The sequence below is a fragment of the Mesocricetus auratus genome, unplaced genomic scaffold, assembly GCF_017639785.1.
Source record: "Mesocricetus auratus isolate SY011 unplaced genomic scaffold, BCM_Maur_2.0 Super-Scaffold_100006, whole genome shotgun sequence".
Lineage (NCBI taxonomy): Eukaryota > Metazoa > Chordata > Mammalia > Rodentia > Cricetidae > Mesocricetus > Mesocricetus auratus.
The window spans coordinates 66,260,425-66,282,442 of record NW_024429190.1 but is presented as its reverse complement, the minus strand read 5'-3'; the positions used below and the strand labels follow the sequence as shown (position 1 = coordinate 66,282,442).

The following is a 22,018-nucleotide window of genomic DNA, read 5'->3' as shown; positions in this document are numbered from 1 at the left end:
CACACTGCAACAGAGCTGTCTCTCAGCTAACATACTATGGCACAAATTCCGGATGGTTTAATCTTAGATTCTATTGCAAAATACCATGGCTTCTATTTGAATTTCAAGCTCTCTCTAGGGAGAAGCATGCCACTGTGCCATGGTAGTTCTATAGAAACATCCACAGGCCAAAGAATTGAAATTTCCTGCCAAAGACCATTGATTGGAAATACATCCTAAGCTCCAACCAAGTCCCTAGAGTCCCAGCTCTAGCCGACAGCCAAATACGCAATCTCATGAGACCCTGCACCATGATCATCAACTCAACACGGTTCTTGAATTTTTGAATGTCAAGAACCATGAGGGAAAATACATGTTGCGCTCTAAAGCTGTTGAATTTGGCAGTAATTCATTAATGAGAAATTGATAACTATATATGCCCCAAATTTTATCAACAGTTAATCATTTCAAATTTTCTTGTTGACCCTAACCTCTCATGAACAGTGGGTGGCATTATCCACTAGAAATAAAAGTGTCTCCGTTGTCATTCCTATACTATTTCAGTATCCTCTGCAGTGCAGCTGGATCTAATGGAAAACATTTTTTTCAAATGAAAACTTAAAGCATGGAGTGTTTTGGCAGCAATTGCTTTATGGTGTTGGAAAAGCTTCATATGTTCACTGATGTAACTACAGAGTGGACTGTCAATCACGGGCAAAAAGATGACATTCACATGTTATTACATGGTAGCCGCCAACCTAATACTGGAGAAAGACCAGGGCAGTTATAACTGTGACTATAAAATAACAGAAGATGAATGAAGAAATTAGGAAGGAAAACACAAATCAGTTTTATCTAGAGAGTTTTACTAATATTTCATGACTGCCATTTAATTGAAAGTATTCTAAATTCTAAATATTAACGACTCATTGATCATAGAGAGACTCCAGGTATATAATTTCTCTCTTTCAACCAATTAGATGACTAACTGAGACCTAAGGAGGACAAACAGTAACAGACAGTGATGTAATACTACATAAGCTGCAGATCTAAATATCAGTGGGGGGGGGAAATCAGTTAAAACTATGGTTACAGGTTTAGCTATTGAAAGCAAAACAAACAAAATGACCCTGATGATGACTTAGCAAAAAGACTATCAAACAAAAATTAAGAGGTTATGAATAAAAGGGAGATGGGTAAAGCTTAAGGAACAAAAATAAATAAATAAAATCTTCTAAGAAGTAAACTGTTTCAGTCTTTACACAGAAAAGAATAAAGACAATGTAGGAGAGAGGCAAATTGAGGGCAGTCCTAGAGGACAAGCGTGGGTCATAGTCAGGCAAGCATGCAAGAGGTTAGTTCTACTCACTGTCCAAGGGTTTGTTATCACTTAGGAAAGGTTGCTGTTCCATGATGTCCATTGGAATTTTAATACTGGGGACCTTTTCTGAGTATGGGCAGTCAGACTGTGAAAGAAATGTACAACAGTTTTTAGAATCTCCTCTATTATTTCAGCCCTTTCTGCTTCCCAATGTTTGCCCAAACCTACCATTTTATCATTTATAGCAACTAAAGAGAAAAGCATCAGGTATCATTCCAACCGCCTAACTTTTCAAGTACTCTACATCTTTATCCATCATTTCTTTCCCTCTTCTGAGTTAATGGGACTGAGTTCACTGAGGTTCAAACCACAGCAAGGAGATCCCTCCATTCTCACTATAAAGTATTCCATAGTTGGAGTCTGAATCAGCAAACCACACACAACTGCAAAGCGTTCCACAACTGAATTCCCAATCGGTAAACTTTGGTTGTTGCATGTGTGAAGCAAAAATGCTCCCTATGAACACAGATAAAACACAGGAAAATTTCCAAACTATATATGGTCTTAAATTTCATGTTTTGTTTTACAGTGTTCTCTGATCCTTTCTCCAGGAAAATTATGACTCATATTCCTGTCCAAAATGAGTTTAAGACATTTTAACATCCACTAGCAAGGAACCTTTATTACTTAGTTTCCCTTTCTTTAATACACTCAAAAACTATTCTATAATTAAAAATTCATTTCAATTTGCTTGTAACAAAAATACTTTTAAACATAAGCAAAAATTGAGAAAAATAAAACCAAAAGGATGATCAAATAAATAGATTCATAACCAGGAAGATGATAAAATTCAATAGTTAGTTGTAGAACTTCATAAGAACAGGTCACATAGCCCAAAATATCATACATTTTCACAGGATTACTACTTAATTTTTAAAGTTTCTATGATCATGTCAGTATTATCTGCAACAGCTAAATTATGGAACTAACCTAAGTATCCAACAGCAGAATCTGGAATCAGGACAAAGACAACATCATACTCACGGGTGTGTGCCTGCGTGCGCACACATGTGCCCCCCCCAGTTTCCCTTTGGCCATAAAGAACAATGAACTCATGTTGTTTTGAAAGAAGTTAGATATAATTAGAGATAATCATGGCAAGTGCATTAATCCAGTTTCAGAAAGATGAAAACTTAAGTTTTCATTCATTTGTCATTCTGAGATTTTATTATAGATACATAAAATCAAGAAGTAAAGCTATCTATGGAGACAAAGGGAACTAATGCAGGAAGGAGGGTAAGAATAGGGACATGAGAGAGAATATGCCCAACATTTAATACAACACACAAGAACTTCAAAAATCAATTAAGAAATAAATGTATTGTTCTAAGCCTATATTTGGACTGAATGGATCCAATTTATCTATTAACTGAAACTATCAAGGAAACAATCTTTTACTTAAAGAAGGGGCCAGATGAGAGGAGAAGGAGGAAAAGGAAGAGGGCTCGGGATATATCTCAGAAGTAGTGTTTCTCTAGCATTGTGACCCGCACCTGTACTTAATTCTCAGCACCTCAGAGATAAAAAAGAAATGACTGTGTGGCTTTTATCTAAAATCTGCTGCTCATGATGAAAATTCCTTTATGATTAATACATAGAGGCAATGAGTTATAATAGCTTTTGAGAACTAAAATGATGTGTTTAGCTGACAAAAAGTTAAATTACGATGCCACATGTACCTTCCTTCATGATCATGTCATAAACAGACGTCTCCCTTCAAATATTTCCTAAAATAACAGCACTTACACACAGACACCTGGGCAAAACAACTCTTAATTACTAGGCAGGCCCAGAAGTGACTGTGAGTAAATAAGACATAATTTTCACAATGCGTGCCATAAATACAAGAACTGTGACCCTGGAGTCCCAGGATGGACACATGTAACCAAGGACCCCACATCATCTGAGTATTGAAAGAGACACTTCCAATGTATAGTCTTCAAATAATAGGCTCAACACATAGAACCTACTGCCCTGATATTCTTTAAACTACCAAGCCCATTCATTGTGTATGAACAAATGCACACATCTTCTGTCTGGATAGGGATGTGATAGAGAAGAAGGAAAAGAAATTAGTACCACCCAAGACCTTTCCCAAAAACTCATTTGCAACATGCAGCAAAAAAGTGGTTAATATCAAACAAGAGCATCGTGTGAGTACAAGTCATCAAAAGCATATTTAAGAATTCTGGGATTAGTTTAAGGAACTCATTTCATTCAACTTCTGTCATGAGAGAGGGGTAAATTTTAAACAACCCCAAAAGGTTGCATATTATTTTAAGTAACAGAACATTCCATTAATAAATGTTTACACATTAATAATGTGTGATGATTTTTTGGTGTTTATGAGTACGAACTGAGGTGTCCATTTCAAATATTCAAGATGAAATACTACTTTAATTATTTTAATATTTCAGCCAACCTTTTGTTTTTTGTCTTGAATGGTCCAAAATTCACTTCAAGCTTTGATTTCTAGTCAGTGTCCTGGTATACTGTCCTTTTTAATACAGCATGCTCATCTGAACTGCAGTTCAAACATGCTCTGTGCTCCCTTTTTCCTCACTGGAAACAGAAAATCTATACACCTGCTCTCACAGAAGATGAATGGTGATAGTCACATAAGTTCCCTCCAAGCCCTTTTCTCTATAGCTAAATGTGTCTTGTATATTTAGCCTTTTCTTATTGGATCAATTTATCTGAAATCCAATTCTGTCTGGTGCTTCCCTTTGCTGTACTATATCCACGTTCCACAAGAAGAATACAACCAGACAACCCGATCAACTACAAACACACAGAGAAGCTTGGGTGCGAGCTCGGGCTTTGCCACACCAAGCTGTGCACACTTAGAAAAATGACTTTAATACACTTTAAAAGTATACATTTTCACTTGTCCGTAATACCTCAGGCTAATTTTTTTTAGGTTCTGAAAAATAAAAAAAGTCAATGTTTATCATTCTAAATCTCCTTACCTATAAAATGAGAACAAAAACATGCACTTTAAGGAGATGTTATGACAGATGGAGATAAAGCATCCTTAGCTGAAGTTATTGAGTAATTAAAAATTAACCGTATTCCTACTTTAGGACTGCAGGAACACAAGCAGATTGTGTGATGTCAAGGATGCTGACAACGCTGCTGTTCCATCAGCACCAGAAGAAATCCATATAGATCCAGAAACCCAACAGAACTGCTCACTGAGTGACACACAGTCTTCATAGAGAAGGTTGTGTGGTAAAAGTCTCATTCAAAACTCACTCTATTTTGTTCATAGAGATAAGTGGTCATATTCAATCAGAATTTTAATAACAAGCCATTATTTTCCAATATGACTAAGTAAAAGCCCCCCCTCCCCGCCAAGAGTCACATGCAAAGCATCATTTTGACAACTCTTTCAAAGGATATTGGTTTGAGTTCTCATTGTGTGTGTGTACCCACGCTCATGTGCGCATGTGCACATGCACATGCACATGCATGAATAAGAAACATAAAACCCAGATTCTCTCTGGGCACTGATTATAGCCACTCTGCCCCTTCTCAAGCATATACTTCCATGACATGATCTAAAGAAGAGTAAGTATTAATATTTTTGTTTCTCAAATTAATCACCAAACTATAGGGGAACAATCTTGACTATGGCACTGATAAAGATTATTCAAGAAAGACCCCTTTCCATCTTTTTTAAGAATTGTTGAGAGAGGGGGCTGGAGAGATGGCTCAGAGGTTAAGAGCACTACCTGCACTTCCAGAGGCCCTGAGTTCAATTCCCAGCAACCACATGGTGGCTCACAACCATCTGTAACGAGATCTGGTGCCCTCTTCTGGCATGCAGTCAGACATGGAGGCAGGATGTTGTATTCAAAATAAATAATTCTTTAAAAAAAAAAGAATTGTTGAGAGATAATGCTAAGTATTTGAGTGTTAAATATAGGGCCCATGCAGCACAAATACAAAATAAAAAATGTTCCTTTAACTGGATTTACATGGAAAGTTTGGAGTTTCCCTTACATCATCATTGTCGCTATCTAAACTTCCTTTCTTCTTTTTCTTTTTCTTCTCATCCTCTTTCTTTTTCTTGTCCTTTTCTGGAATGACATCATCAAGGAAGCTGAGGTCGTGCTGGGAGAAGAGGTAGTCCATACCTTTTCTGACAGCTACAAGTGCCAAGATCTGGAAACACAATCACAAAACAGGTCATTTAAGATATCATAAGGATGCTGCCCTCAACATTTGCAGAAAACAGGTCATTCCAGATGATGTCATAAGGATGCTGCTGACGCTGCCCACCAATATCTGTACAAATCCATACAGGTTCAGTGTCTGACAGAATTGCTTACCCAGTGACCCATAGTCTTCCCTGGACAAGATATTGGATGAAAATCTCAGTCAAAATCTCCTTTGTTTTGTTCACAAAGATATATGATCATATTAAATCAGAGAATGTATGCTTATATTCAAATCAATTTGAATGACACATAATTATTTTCCCAAACCGTTTCCTTTCATGTTAAGTTTTTAATAAAATTAAAAGCTTAAAGGTAAAATAGCTTGCATGTGATTTCTAATTATTGAAAATTTTAAAATTATACAGGTTTCTAAAAACTAGTCCCTAATATAAACTAAATGTTTACCATGTTCCTGATCCTTGCTGAACATTTAGGAAATACTATCTCATTTATTCCTTACAACAAACTCCAGAAATATATTGTTTCTATCACATAGTTGAGCAAACTGCAGTTTATAAATGCTATATGATCCAAGGTCATGGTACCAGTAAACAAAGGATGCAAAGTGGATAGGTATCTTCTTCTTTTTACATTTATTTTATTTTTATTTATATGTGTGTCTGTGTATGCTGTGTATGAATACATATATGCAAGTATCAGTGGAGGCTAGAAGACAGCATCAGAATTACAGGCGTTTGTACGTGCAGGAAACACCCTTAATTGATGAGACATCAGTTCGGTCATTTCTGACCAGAAGTGATTTATATTCTATATTTAATCTCGAGGCCCACTTTGCTGCTTCTTATGCCAAAACTTTTTACATCTGTATCTTTGGTCCTATGAACTCTTCTGCGTTTTGTTAGTTTTTTGGTTTTTTTTAAAATTCTGCAGACAAATACGAGGTTCCATTACATGACTTGCCTTTCCTCAATGGAGGTTCATTAACATCAGCTGCTTACCAATAAAAGTCATACACAGCCAAGTTCCAAAAGCAGTGGTCTTTATCCACACTACACTCTATACTTGAGGCATCCATTTCCTGAAGAGATCAACAACATCTGCCCCACTGACATTCCAAAACCATTTTTTTTTCTTTTTGGTTTTTTCGAGACAGGGTTTCTCTATATTGTTTTGGAGCCTGTCCTGGAACTCGCTCGGTAGACCAGGCTTGGTCTCAAACTCACAGAGATCCACCTGCCTCTGCCTCCCAAGTGCTGGGATTAAAGGCGTGCACCACCACCGCTCGGCATTCCAAAACCATTTATGAACCTAAGGGGATCTCTGAAAAAGTAACACTTTACAAAAGTAAAGGATTTAGCAATATATAATTTACTGGATATATCTCAAATTTATTATGGGTGGTTTAATTTTCCCACTTTTAACAAAATAATGGGAAGGTAGAAAGCCCTTACAGGTAAATGAGACTCACTTATAATGTTCAATTCTTTTATTTTTTACAGCTTAAGGAAAAAAATGTAAGGGATTATCAATGAAAACAAGATCTTGCTTAGAAAATGTCAGTAATATTTTAAACCATTTTTCTATGTCCTTAGGAACAAAAGAAATACAACTATAAACACAAAATATATACATAACAAAATAACAGTCCCCATTAGGAGTTTAGGTGACTTTACAAACAAAGTGTGGTAAGTATAGAAATGGTTTCCAGAAATCAAAGGGATGATGGAACAGAGCTGAGATCAGTCTTATGTGTTGTTATGCATCCGTTTCCTCCAATGATTGAAACAATATATCCTGCAGGAAAGATCCTTAAACAGGAATGTAAACAACTCAAAATACCTTCAGGAAGTTCCTGAAACTGACCAGATTCACTAGTTTCCCCACCCCCACCTCCCATCCCCTCCCATCCCTCTCCACCCACAGCCAGAGTAAGCAATAAAAGCCAAGAGTCCCTCACAGATCAAAAGAGTTAAGCTGCAATGAAGGCTCCCTGACCAGACCACCTGCCTGGAAAAGCCTCAGACCAACTGAGGGGCCTGGAAAGTACACCCTCGAGCTTGTTTAGCTTTCTGCAGGCTGTGCCATATGCTCCAAGTTCCCAGCTTTGTGAACTGCCACCATTGCTGGAGTTGGCCTTGGTGATGCTGCTGTCCTTGATTCTTTTCCATTCCTGTGAGTAACCCCTCACGCATATTCCTGTAAGTAAGCCCAATAAAACTCATTGGTTCACCAAATTGGACTCTGGTAAGGAAGGGACACTGGCACACTGGAGTATGCTCTGGCAGACCTTGCTCTTCTCTCCTCTTCCCTCTGCCTTGCTAAAAGCTGTTTGAGTACATCTCTAAAGCTAGCAGGTAAGGGCCATTCCCTTATTTGGCCACTTCCTCCTCCTGAGGCTGACTACTAAGGTCCAGCTATCAAAGTATTGAAATCCAGGAATTATAAGCCACCCTTGGCTCACCTAATTAAATGTCCAATTAAAATTAAACACCTCATCCTAACACGGGGCTTCCCCTTTTACCTTTATAAACCTCCACTTGCCTAAGGACCATGACTGTCTCCTCTATCCAGAGGCAGTCCTTTGTTCCCCTCAGGGACAAATATCCCAATTTCCTCTCCCTTCTTCCTCTCCCCTTCTCCCTCATCCTCTATCTCCCATGTTTGTCCCTTAACCCTGCCCTTTGTCCCCCTGAGGCAAGTCTCCTTTGTGCTGAGAACTTGGTCTTGGGGTGTTCTGAGCTAATACTTCTTCCTCAGGTGGTATCTGCACTTTGGTCTGCTGGGGGTTCCCTGTCTGGGGTGAGTAAACGTGTGTTGCATCTCCCCAGGAGAAGTTTTGTCATACAATGTATGTATATGTGGGCAGCTTCTCTTGAGAAATAGAATTACAATAAAGTATAGAATTCAGTAAGGAGGCAAGACCTAGAGCTTGCATTTCCTCTTTGCCTTTTCATTCAGAGGGGCAGTTACTTGCTTTACCTTGATGATTATCATGGGAAGACTAGAGTCCAATCTTATCCTCAAAATAACGAAAACCACCTAACTCTAAATACTCTGTTTCTTCTAATGAGCCCTGCCTTTTCTCACAAGTCTACAAATGCTTTTACGATTTGGACTGAAGTATATTTTATTTTTATTTAGATTGGTTCTATTATACAATACCTTAAAAATCATGTGTACTGGTGTCTACTGCTTGCCAGACATTGTGTTATATACTTGGCATTCATTATCAATGCTCGGAACAATAACAACCCTACCCTCCCACTGATGAGTTCATGGTGGCTTGAGTATGTTTGCTGACCAACAGGAACTTGAGCCAGTGTTTGAACTCAGAAGGGCACGATTGTAAGGTGTATGGCCCCAGATGCTGTCATGGGAAACTTAACAACTGGCCAACATGACCAACTGAAGGCTAAAAAGACCATGGAAGACTAGCCACACATTTACATGATCTGGATTTTCCATTGTCACAGTAACTGTGTGATGTGCACACAGCCGTGAATAGTTTCAATTAGGAAAACCTACCATGACTGGGAAAATAATAGCAGCCACTGTTGACTTGAGGATCCAGAGTAGAGCCAGGCACAACACCTGCAGGAAGGTGAAGAGATGAACGCGACGCAGGGGGACGTGGCGCAGGTAGATGAAGTCAGGCTGATGCTTCAGGGGCATCAGAAGCAGCTTGAGACGGTCCATGAACTGGGGAGAGATGTGGAAGAAAATCCAATGTATCATTTGAAGAGCCAACCGAGTCTTTTCCACTCTGCTTAACTAGCCACGAGTGAATTACATTGTGTATTTCAGGCAAGCAATGCCCTCTTCAAAGGACAAAGCTCAGATTAGGGAGTAGGGGACTTACATTATTAGCACAGGCTGATCATGTTGCCTGTCTTCTAAGTTTGGCTGATCAGTTTTTCTTTTGTAGAGATGTTAGCAGGTATATAAGAAAAAGTGGGAACGAAGGACAAAGTTCCAAAGAAAATAACTCTAGCTGTTCATCCTCTACCTTCTATCACTACTCTCTGCTTCTCAACACAGAGGGTTCTGAACCCATTTTGGTATGATATCTGAAGGAAGACATCTAACTTACGCCTCTGCTCCTGCCTCAGTTGTCTTATCGGAACGAAGAACAGATGATACCCCACACTGTCAGTACCCCAGAGACGTTTTAAAGGATCTAAGTTAAAATGGGAATGCACAGAGTGTGCCAATAAATCCCACTTGCCTTTTCTAGGTTAGATTTGATGGACATACCCATGTCCACCATCATGTCACTGTTTCTTTTCAGAGAAAAGCTCCATACACATACAGTTTCAAGACACTGACACGAGAGCCTCAGAGAGATTGGCTCTGCCATGTATGACCAGGAACTGAAAGGATAACTGTGCATGCTTGTGCCAAGTGAACCTCACAGATGATGTGCCGAGGTGACACTGATGGTGACAGACAAGATGGTACTTAGCAACACATCACAGGGGCTTTTAGGAGGAGACATTGTGTGGACAGCTACTGATCTAATTATAAGACTTGGGTGACAGTTAGGAGACCTGGGCAGTCTATGGGTCCTCTGACAGTGGAACCAGTTTTTATTCCTAGTGCACAAATGGACTTTGAGAGCCCATTTCCCATGGAGGGATGCTCTCTCAGCCTATATATACAGGGGAGGGCCTAGGTCCTGCCCCAAATGATGTGACAGACTTTGATGATCCCACATGGAAGGCCTCACTCTTCCTGGATGAGGAGTAGAGGGGGTTGGTGGGGGGCGTGGGAGGATGGGAGGCAGAGGGAACTGGGATGGATATGTAAAATAAGGTTGTTTCTAATTTAAATAAAAAAGAATTCAGAAATAATGTTTTGTCATACAGAAGTAAAAGTAAGTGGCATTGAAACAACTTTCTTCAGAGCCACTGCCTAGTTGAAGGGTTTTTGTTTTGTTTTCTCTCTTTAGAAACCAATCTTTCTTAAGTGTAAAGATTAGATTTCATCTTTTTTAAAAAATTTTTTGGCTAAACCAACCTCATCAAAAGGGTCTAAAAGAGGAAGAATCAAGAGAAAAATAAGGAACAGTGAAGAGGCATTTGGGACAACAATAACACACTAGCAGGAGTTATACGGTTCAGTAGCTGTCCCCACAATACTCCCCACACCCATCGTTATGAGGCGGTTGGCGATTTTCTTCTCTTTATAGACAGATACTCAGTTCTAGCCATTGATAAAGCCCCTGGAACATCCTGAAACAAATCCCTGATTTAGACTGGATCCTTAAAAGCAAACAAAAAATAATAACTATAATTTTCTAGGCATCTAATGTTCATATTTTCTCATTTGGAGAAGAAAGAGTATTTATAATGGCAGACAAAAAATAAAATACTTTACAAAGTTATACCTCTGAAACACTTCGTTGGCACAATTAAACTCATGTTGCCATTCACCTAGCACAGCCTAAGAGGAACTACTTTGTGTTTCATAACAACTATCCCAGTGCGGAAGAACTCTCCTACTGGATCAAAACCAGGAATGGTTAAGTAGCTTTGCTTTGCTTTTGGGGGGTCTGGCCATTTGCCCAGATCTATCTGACTTTAAAACCAAGTTAATATAAATGCAATAAATGAAAGCAAGGGCTGTTTTGAAGGAGTCCAAATGAATTCTTATGATGTTCACAGAACACGCAGTCTTTTCCCATTAAGACATTACTGAGTGCTAAATAAGGCTACAATTAACAGGGTGCCAGAAAGCGGCGGAACTTCCAGTTTCCTGGTGCCAATTAAATTAAACCTCCATCGAGAGACAAAGGCCCTTACAAAGTTTTCTCTAGCAAGTTTTTTAAAAAGTGGACTAGGGGCAGAAGCAGGGTCACTGGCAGGGGCAAGAGCAGGGTCACTAGCAGGGTCATTGGCAGGAGCATTGGTAAGGGCAGGCGTGGTCATTTTAATTGAAGCTGTGAATAGCTGAAATTTTTGATGAAATCAATACCTAACACACATTAATTTTAATTGTTTATTGTCGTAAAACTTTTGACCACTGAGTTCAGGAGTGTGCACTGCAGGATCACCTGCTGCCTGTAAGGGTTATCCATGTTGACAGGGGGAAAAGGTGAAGAGAGAGACGAGGAAAGAATACTAGTGAAAGGAAGATGAAGAGAAGGAAGGGGGAGGGAGAGGAAGAGGGGAGCTGTGGTGGTGGAGGTGGCGGTAGCGGCGGCAGATGGTCATGGCTGTAGTGTTGGTGATGGTGGTGGTGTGGTGGTGGTGTGGTGGAGGAGGAGGTGGTGGCGGCGATGTTGATGGTGGTGATGGGAGTGGAAATGGTGGTGGACTTGGTGGTGGTGGGAACGGTAGCACAGAGCTCATTTTCTCTTCAGATGACATTAAGCATTCCCTTTCAGTAATGAGCATTCAGGAAAACATTTCTTGACACTGGCTAGTTTTGTGGATCACATCAGAAATGAAAAGCAGATGAAATACTGAGGAACTGGGAAATAAATGTATTTTAACGAGTCAGTGGGTAGAGATCGGTGCTCTCAAGGATCTAGGGCTATCCTTCTCTGAGCAATGCACAGCTTGCTCTCACTGCTGTGGAAGCTTACCTGCACACCGTTAAGTGAGGCCACCCCCATATACAGGAACACGCCGTAGAGAACGGGCATGGGGATAAACTGGGAAGGAAAACAACAGAAACAAGTTTAAAACAACAGCGAAGATATTTAGGGAGAGGAATAATTTAAAAGAAGGCTGAATCTGAAACTAACACACAGCATGTAACAACAGGGCAATGTCAAAATAGTGCACTTAACTCACCGATTGATAAAGTTCTAAGCCTTGTATTAGAACTAAATGCTGATTAGGAGATCTTTAAAATTAATTTCATTTTTCTTCTTTTTAAATAATGTGCATAACAATACCTTTTTAATGGGAAACTGTTTCTGCCCTTAAAAGCACCGGACTATGCAACCCAGATGTTTGTGTGGGCTATGAGGTACAGGCAGAGGTAGCAAATTTCCTCACTCCGGATCCTTTTGTAATAGTCTGTTGGTTTTTCTCTTTACTAATTTTTGCCAAAAGATGTACCAGCTTTGTGTGCAAATGCCTCTTTCAGTAAAATAAACGTCTAATGGCTGCCCATTTTCTTCTCAGGACTATTAAGTCACAAATAATGAGAATATGGTTTAAAAGGAACACATAACACCTGGAAACAATTAATTACACATATGGATTAATGCACATATTTGAAAACTCAATTAATATTTTTATGCATTATTTAGTACAATATCCTTCACAACAACATGGCGTATTTTAACAATGAGAAGTTCTAATTCGGGGTGTACATATTGTTTTTCCCCAGACCTGTGAAATGGAAGCTATCATGTTTGAGAATCAAGCAGTATTCTACTGTTGAGAAATCTTCTGTCTGGATGACAAGAGACATCAACCTTGGGTTTGAAAAGAAAATCAAGTAACTAAAGCACTTTGTTTCAAAGCTCAAATACGAAAACGGAAATGTAATTAAGGTCAGCCAGCAGATCCACATGTGGGAGGCCACTATATTCCTTTAAGAGTAGACTTGTGAAACCACTGAATGCATTAAATGAAGCAATGAAGCACCACTTCTAGAGCCATCTTATGGCAATTCCCTGATGCTGCTCTGCCTCGGACCCTCTGGCCACCATTGGAGAACTAGTGAATCCTAAAATGGACTGCAACTGCCTCCAGTTGTTACTGGTTAGTCACAGGCACAGGGGTGGCCAGATCCCAGGGGGGAAATACACATTTCTCTACGCTGTAAAATGTTTTCTCTAAAAAGCATTAGCAATTCTATAGGAACTGGTTTTAATCTTGAGCTCAGAAAAGAAAGGAAAAAAAAAGGGAACGGAACTGAATGATAAAGTGGGTAGGAGGGCAGCCAGCAGGCTGTAATACCCAACAGTGACCACAGAGCGGTAGACACATGACACTCAAGCCAACTGTGCTCAAACACATGCCTCCCTTTCTTTCAGCATGTGAGTGCTGAGGTTACTTTTTCTTAAAATAAATAAATAAGACCAGTAAACGATCTAATTTATGTCTCTGAATCAGTTTCAAGGCGTCTATTTTCCTTTAATATGTGATGATGTCTCTTCATCTATTGTTACATTTCTAATGCTCCAAGTAAGGAAGGAGATAGAGGAAGTAACAGCTGATTCATGGGAAACTACTTGGTTTTCAAATTTATTTTCATTCCATGTGCATTGGTATTTTGCCTGCATGCATGTCTGTGCAAGGGTGTAGATTCCCCTGGAACTTGAGTTACAGACAGTTGTGAGTTGCCATGTGGGAATTGAACCCAGGTCCTTCGGAAGAGCAGTCAGTACTCTTTACCGCTCAGCCATCTTCTCTTCAGCCCCCAATGGTCAATTTTTTAAAAATCTGAGTAAAGCAAAATGTCCTTACCCGGGCTTAACTAAAAACGTCTTACTAATGTGCTTCTACTACCATAGCAAAGGAACATTATGCTTTGGGCCTTACATTCATTCTCTGAACTTATATTAACGGACTTTACCCAGTCTACAACACAGAATGGCATGGATGGATGTGGGCAAGAAAATAATTAGGGATATGAAGATGTTTTACACACACACACACCAATTGGGAGAAAAGCACACACACACACACACACACAGACACACACACACACACACCAATTGGGAGAAAGGCACACACACACACACACACACACCAATTGGGAGAAAAGCACACACACACACACACACACACACACCAATTGGGAGAAAAGCTATAAAATTGATTTTTGGTCAGATTCAATGTGATACAAATACTTCTGATATTTTCATTTCCTTCACAATAGTATGTATCAATATAAATCCCATAATGGAACTCCAAATGAAACCTGACAGAATTGTTGGGGTAGAGAGTATATTTTATAGAGTCTACTTTATGAATCATATCAGAATGTCAGTATTTAAAAATTAATCACACTAGAATCATTCACTAAAACAGAAAGTTCCAAAAAGAAGGAAAAGAATGCTTTTAAAACTGAGAGCTACCCAGGGTATGGTAGCTCATGCTTGATCCCTGAGCACTGAAGAGGCTGAGGATTGCCATGAGTAGATTAATTGAAGGCCAGCCTAAGCTATTGTATTACAATATCTATGAATAATGAATACTACCAAAAATTAATTTTAAATTGAAATGGAATGTACAGTAATAGTGGGTAAGCATTTATACAAATCAAGTCAGGAGAAATTAAAAATACCCATTTCATAGGCATATCAAGATTGCTAAATGATAACCTGCATAAATGATTATATCATCAATAATACCCAGGAAGCAAGAAAGGATAATTACAAAGAAGTGTTACAGTCAACAAACACTAAAAAAATGAGAAACTTAAATAGCTGATCCTATAATCATATAGAATAATAGAGGTGAGATGAAATTAAAATAAGATTTAACATCTTAATATTATGTCATCAAATTTTCTAATTCTGGTGAATGGATCTCTAGAGATATTTTCCCTTTGTATCTCCTGGTGATTTTTCAATAGTAGAACACTCCCAGAAGGAAGAATGGGGAAGGATATTTGATAAAAGGGAAGACTGTAGCTGCCCAACAACAGGTAAGAATTCAGTAAGGACTGAGATGTCTTGATGGCTTTATGTTCAGGTGAGTGCTTGTGTGTGTGTGTGTGTGTGTGTGTGTGTGTGTGTGTGTGTGTGTGTACCCGCATGTGTGTCTAAAACTAGGAGTAAGGTCTTGATTAAGACATGGGTAACAGAAGTTGAACAGACCTGGGTTTGGATTGTAGCTACCAGCCAGCTATAGAATACTGAGACATTTGTTTGTTTCTCTTACTCTGGGCATCGTTAAGTAGAAAGCACCTATGACAGACTACATAACAGAAAACATCTTGCCAATTTATTACTTAATATGACAACTAAAAAATGATAAATGGAGAGCTTATGCCATCCTTATCCTGAGGACTTTGACTGACAAGTCGAGGAGGCTGCCTGCAGTTGCCAAGGTCTTCCTGTTACCTCACTGACCTTGGTAGGGTGGGTGGGGAGTGGGACTAGGGTACAGGCAGGGTTGGCTGGAAGGTTTAACTTGAAGTCCTGCTTTATTTAATTTCTACTGTGTTGCTCTTTCAGCTAGCCTGCCTTGGCAAGAATACCAACATAATGCCCTAACCCTCTGAAGTCTCAAAACTATATGGATAAAGAAGCTCCGATCCTCAGCCTGGAATGAGGTCTGAAAAGTTTATGAAAGTTACATAATTTTCACCACATAAGAAGGATTCCAAGTGAGATCAAAGAATCTGGGAAAGATAATCTTATGGGAAAAGAAATAGAGATTCTTTGAAGACTAAGCACCACATTTTATTTCAAAAGACACACATTACATGAGGCTACAGAACTTCCAGAGTTCAAATCTTGTTTTTACCGCCTACGCATTTTGAAGTCTAGTGAGTTATTATTCACATTTTTCCTATATTTAAAGTGCGATATTATTCATATAGTTCTTATAGGCACCAATGGGAGACGACATTTTTAAATCTGTGCTGACCCCTGAGTCGAAGGCCCAGCTCAACAGACAGTAGCTTCAATCCTAACCATGGTCACCTCCACCATGGGTGTGCTGCTTCCCTGGTGTAGGACACACTCGGAGATCAAGGATCTGCCAAGTACAAACTAAAGGCTGTCTTCTACACTTTAGTGCACTAGCAAATCTTAACGAAAACTTTTGGCCACGCCTCACGTTAAAGATAAACTCATCCAAACAGAGGCAGCTGTGAACTTTACTTGATCTTTAGTTCTTGAGTCTTGCCAAGAAAACAGGGAAAGACAGCTCAGAGAACTTCCTTTCATCCCTTCACTGCTCTGTGATCACCACTCACAGAACACCAGCAGTGCCAGAGCACTTTCCCTGTGGAGGCTCAGCGGAAGCCACGTCGCCAGCCTGGGAAGCTGGTTCTTCTTACTTCCCAGCAGTTCTATACTAAGCAATGATGCCATTCGGTGCTTTGAGGCATCTGTGACTGTAGCTGGCCAGGGTCAAGGGGTATCCTCATGAGCTTAAAGCTGGAACACTGCAATTCCTTACATTCCTCCACATAAAATTTCAACACAGCGATCAAAAGGGACGCCATAAACTTCATGTTCAAAGTAACTTGCATAAGTAGGCAAACATCTGTATGGCTTCATGCATGCAAGAAAATTGCTCATCTCACCCCAGACCATTAAATTTGCAAGGAGAAAAAGGAGTTGGGCAGGGAAGGTGGTGCACCATTTCAGTTTTTAAAAACTCCCATATAACTCTATTTCCCATCCATTTGATCTAACTTTCAAGGGCAGAATCAGAAGTAAAACTATTACCTGAAGTTATCACCTGTTGCTTAAAAAAAAAAAAGACAGTCACACGGGAGGACAACCCGTGACACCACTTTCTGCATGAATTTTGAGGTTAATTATTAATTGTACCTTTTCCTTTGCAGTGGCTGACATTTCAGTTAAACCGTACCCTTAACATCTGCCTCTTCCTGTACTGACTTTGCAAATGCTAACGAGGCATCTCTGATACAAGCACACCACTTGTCAGAGGTGAGAAGGGCACTTGATCTGAGATAGCCATCCTTATCGGGAGATGCTATTTCCAAAGTGAGGAACTCGCTCAAGTGAGGAATAGAGGTCTGAAGAAAGGCTGCTTCATGCCTGTTGCCTTAATAACCATAGTCTACCGCAAGCTAGGCTGGCAAAACAATTTCATTTCTACATTTGAGAAAACCCTAGCTTAAAAAAAATGTGTGCTGAAACTGGGCAGTGGTGGTGCAGACCTTTAATCCCAGCACTCAGGAAGCAGAGGTAGGAGGATCTCTGCATTTGAGGTCAGCCTGGTCTACAGATTGAGTTCCAGAACAACCAAGGCTACACAGAGAAACTATCTTGACAAAAAGTTCTTTTCCACTACAATGGCTCTTCAGATGAATCAAAGTTGCCAGACAGAAACAGCCACAATGAGGATCCTAGCAGCCCAGTAAAGCAAGCCAAGGCATGGGCTGGCCAGGATGGCCAAAGGGGAGTGTAAATTTGGCTCATGGCTCCCTGGAACTCCATGTCTCTTCTTAATGAGCTCTCACCTCCCCTGTATACACTGAAGTACTTCATATACATATGGGGTAAAAAGGTCCACTGTAAAAATCCAAGGTTTTCAGCTTCAACTTTTCTGCAGCTCTTCTGGGGTACAGAGTGAGGCATAGTTAGGAAGACCTGGTACCAGTTATGAGTTTTATCAATCTTTCTAAAAGAAAACATTAAACAAATTTTTGTTTTGTGTGCCCCTTTGGAACCTACTGGCAAGTTTTCCCCGTGATTAAAACCAAATTTTCTGTAACAAAAACATGGAAGTTTGAAATACAACTGCCCTTTCTGAAGCAGGATTTTAAACTGTTTAAATGAAAAAAAAATCATATACAAGACAAAATAGAGGCTTGGGCGATGGTGAGCAAATCTGAAAACTGAAAGGATTTCTCCTGCCTGTCCCTCAATGGAAAAGCAAGTCTGCACTGGAGCAGTGCATGGCATGAGCCCACCTGCAGGGGAGGGGTGGGAGCACACCTGCAGGGGAGGGGTGGGAGCACACCTGCAGGGGAGGGGTGGGAGCCCACCTGCAGGGGAGGGGTGGGAGCACACCTGCAGGGGAGGGGTGGGAGCCCACCTGCAGGGGAGGGGTGGGAGCACACCTGCAGGGGAGGGGTGGGAGCCCACCTGCAGGGGATGGATGCTTCCTACAGTACAGGGTCTTAACCACCCATGGGGACCTCCCCAATGTAAGCTCACGGCATGAGGTAAAAGTGTCTAAGCATGTCTGCCAGCATCATATGCTAGGACCTGCCAGGGGGACAGAAGCAGCTACAGCCCTTGACAGAAGGTACAATGTTTCACATTCATTAACCCTGTGGTTCTCAACCTTTCTAATGCTATGACCCTTTAATATAGTTCCTCATGCTGTGGTGACCCCAGACCATAAATTATTTCATTACTACTTTATAACCATAAGTTTGTTGTTATTATGAATGTAATGTAAATATCTGTGTTTTCTGATTGTCTTAGGTGACCCCTAAGAAAGAATCACTTGACTCTAAAGGGGATGTAACCCACAGGTTGGGAACCAGTGCACTAAGTCTTTAAAGCCACCTTCTTACTTTTATAGAAATGACCATGGATTTTCCTCTGTCCCTATGACACAGGCCAGAAATAATCTCTCTGACACCATCTTTAACCTCAGTTCTTCTGTGGGTCACCTGATATACACAGTCCTTCATGACTCTGTTCAGAAATTAATGAGGAAATGGAAACTATGGAAACCAAGGATAAATGGTGAATAATCAAGTATTTTAACTATTTAGCAATTATTCCATACCAAATGTATGCATGAGTCTAGTACTTGAAAGGCAAAGTTAGTTTCCAGATTTGGATGTTGTAGCTCCCTCCTCTAAAATTCTTTGACTGGCCACTGATAGAAACTTGCTAATCTGAGAGGAGAGAGCTTTTACTGCTAACTGTCAAATTTGAACATCATTTGAATGTTTTAGAATCATGTACTATCAGTCCATTAGTTGTACAACCAGACATAAAGTCTTAAAACTTAAATTGTTTAAAAATAAAAATTTTCAGTTGGCAAAATGGTAAGCTATTGTTAACAGTGGTTGCTCACAGTTGTTAGGTCTGGGGGAAGTTGGTGCTTTTTACACAGTAGCACAAAGTAGAAGATGCAAATTACCAATAATTAGTTAGGGATGTTTTTATAATAGAAAAGGGAAAGAGAGAAGCTAGCTTGTATCACAAAAACAGGAAGCTTCAGAAGCGAAAACATTAGCTTTCTTCTTTAGTTCTTTTTCCTAAAGGGACCATTATATGTATGTTACTCTGTCTACACCAATGTCCACCTCATCAATCAACCCATATGTTGATTTCCAGCCTTCTAAATATTCTACCAGGCAATGATTCTTCAAAAGTTCATTTCTAACGTTTTCCAATTATACATCAGTCATTTTATCCTTGTTTCCTCCTCAGGACTAACAGGCCTTCTGATTCAAGGAAAAACAGAAATGTGGTTATAATTAAAAATAGTAGAAAGAAATTCACAATGATCAATGTGAATCACTAGAACTCTGTGGAGGTCAGGCAAGGGGCGGAGCTTAGGTGGTAAAGGGTAGGGCTTACGAATAGGCAGGTGAACAGAATAGATAGAAAACAAAAGGAATATAAAGCATGTGGGGAGCAGGAAGGAAAACCAGTGAGATGAACATATATGACACTGCCCTTCTATAGGTCACAAGAGATTTCAACATGGGTAATGTCAGATGGTTCCAACAAGAAGCCACAAAAATTACAGTAAAGGAAGGAATAAGGGCAGAAGGGAAAATCAAAGCAGATGTTTTTAAAGTCCTTTTTTCTAATTGGCCCAGGCTTCTATGTACTGTGAAATCTTGCAAGCATTTCACACGTATGTGTCTGATTGCTAGTTGGTGTTCCAAGTAAGAGAAAGAGGTGCATGTCTTAGAGATTTACCTTCAAGATGGGAGCCATGAAGACGGACAGGCCAGTCAGAATAAATACAAGGGTTCCAGTGACTCTTTGTTCCCTGAAACAAAATCAAAGGTCATCATTCTAACTTCAGTTCTCACGGACCTCTAGAGAAAGATCAAATCAGTATTGGGCTAAAGTATCAATAGTGATATTATGTACTTCAGATCTCAAGAATATCATAGGAATTCAACGTAAGTGTGAACTTAAAAATATTAACACTACTGAACTCATGAAGAAAACAAGTGATTCTTCTAATGCTTTTACTCCTTTCAGAACCAAGAATGAAAAATCACTTCCTCTTGGTCCATCAATTACTGGCTTCTTTGAAGTCCTTATTTTTCAAACAACTTGTGCTGTTGTTGTGTAATTATACCTTCTTTCATGGGAGACAGATATTACATTGTCCCACATTCTAATTAACAAACAGCTCAGGGAAATTTCATGAGTGCAATAAATCTCAACAGTCTAATTTCCAAATCTGCAACAACAGAAGTACTTTTTAACAAATATGATACACGTCCAACATCTTCCCCACCCCCAAGAAAGAATCACCCACTGTTGAAGCGTGGGAAATGATGGCTCTCTTGAGTGAAGCTATGCACCCTCACCCTTGTGAGTAAAGCTTGCTACCATAAAAACAAAAAACAAAAAACAAAAACAATAGTGTACAAAGGATAGCCACTAACCTCCACAACTACTCTAATTTGATATTTGATGGTTATAGTTTCTCAAGTTCTTATGGGGACAGAAATGGGTTGGAAAATCAGAATTCCTTACTCCTTCATAGAATGCTAGAAACCATGGCCAACTTAAGGGCTCAGAGTTCTGAACATGACTGAGATCCAGTAGAGTACTCAGCTGTATATTGAAGAAAATAATTCACACGTTCTTAGGTTGTATCACTTAATATTCTAGAAATCAAGAAAATGCACATACTATAAAGAGTAAACTAAAAGCTACGAGTTATCCTTTTTATTAAAAAGTTCTTTCTGGCAAGGTGGTGGTGATGCATGCCTTTAATTCCAGTGCTCCGGAGGCAGAGGCAGGCAGAGCTCTGAGTTTGAGGGCAGTCTAGTCTACAAAGAAAGTTCCAGGGCAGCCAGGGTTACACAGAGAAACTCTGTCTCAAAAAACAAAACAACAAATAGACAAAGACCTTTCTGGAAAAGATAACTTAGTAATAAAGTAACTCCCACCATCCGTTTTATCCCCAGATTGTATCAACCTCCATATGATTGACACAAAGATGTGTACTCATGGGCTTTACAGTGCCATTATCCCGTGACAGCACACCTGACTCCGAGAAACTTCGGTTGTTCTCCAGGTGCAGAAGTCTCTGTCTCCATCTTCAGACTGTCAATGTGAGCAATGGAGATGACAGTGGCAGCCACATACCAGGGAAGAGCCATGAAGGAGCACACCACCATGAGGATGGCGACCCAAAACAGGTCCAGGTGATACCCAGCTCCCTTCTGCAGAAAGAAGTCACAGCGCATGTACAGTACTTGTCCTCTAGCTGTAGTCAGACACAGGAATTATGATGAACAAAAGGAGCCTGTTCTGCTTCGGGAAAACATCTCTTATAAGGAAGCACTCTGAGGAGGGACTTTCCCTTCCCTTACTCATAATATTCCTTCAGTGGTAAACACAAAGCCATCTCCTACAGCACCTGTGCAGATCCTACTCTATTCTAATTCTGAATAATTAATTTCGACACATGTCCACTTCTCTTAGTATCTATTTACTATAAATTAACCTTTCTGTGTCCAGTTTTACAAACCACCCTCCCCAATGAAAGTAGGGCCCTTAGTTGGAGTTACTGGGACCATTCAATGATGTAATCACAACAAAGGACTTTGTAGCAACTTACAAGGGTGTAGATGTTCTATGGTA

At 39.8% G+C, this 22,018-nt stretch overlaps 1 protein-coding gene across 4 annotated transcripts in view; it reads right to left on the bottom strand.

Moving 5' to 3' along the window:
• The window catches only part of Slc4a4 (solute carrier family 4 member 4), a 397,268-nt gene that overhangs the window by 5,772 nt on the left and 369,478 nt on the right, over positions 1 to 22,018 (bottom strand). For 3 of the 4 annotated variants that reach the window (XM_040747371.1, XM_040747372.1, XM_040747369.1), the window contains 5 exons: positions 21,419 to 21,597; positions 20,108 to 20,180; positions 12,131 to 12,199; positions 9,070 to 9,243; positions 5,366 to 5,527 (listed from right to left, as the gene is read on the bottom strand). In XM_040747371.1, coding sequence (XP_040603305.1) covers positions 5,366 to 5,527; positions 9,070 to 9,243; positions 12,131 to 12,199; positions 20,108 to 20,180; positions 21,419 to 21,597 — 657 coding nt within the window. Of the gene's footprint in view, positions 1 to 1,348; positions 1,446 to 5,365; positions 5,528 to 9,069; positions 9,244 to 12,130; positions 12,200 to 20,107; positions 20,181 to 21,418; positions 21,598 to 22,018 lie in introns of all 4 variants that reach the window. The other variant, XM_040747370.1, reaches the window with a different exon arrangement.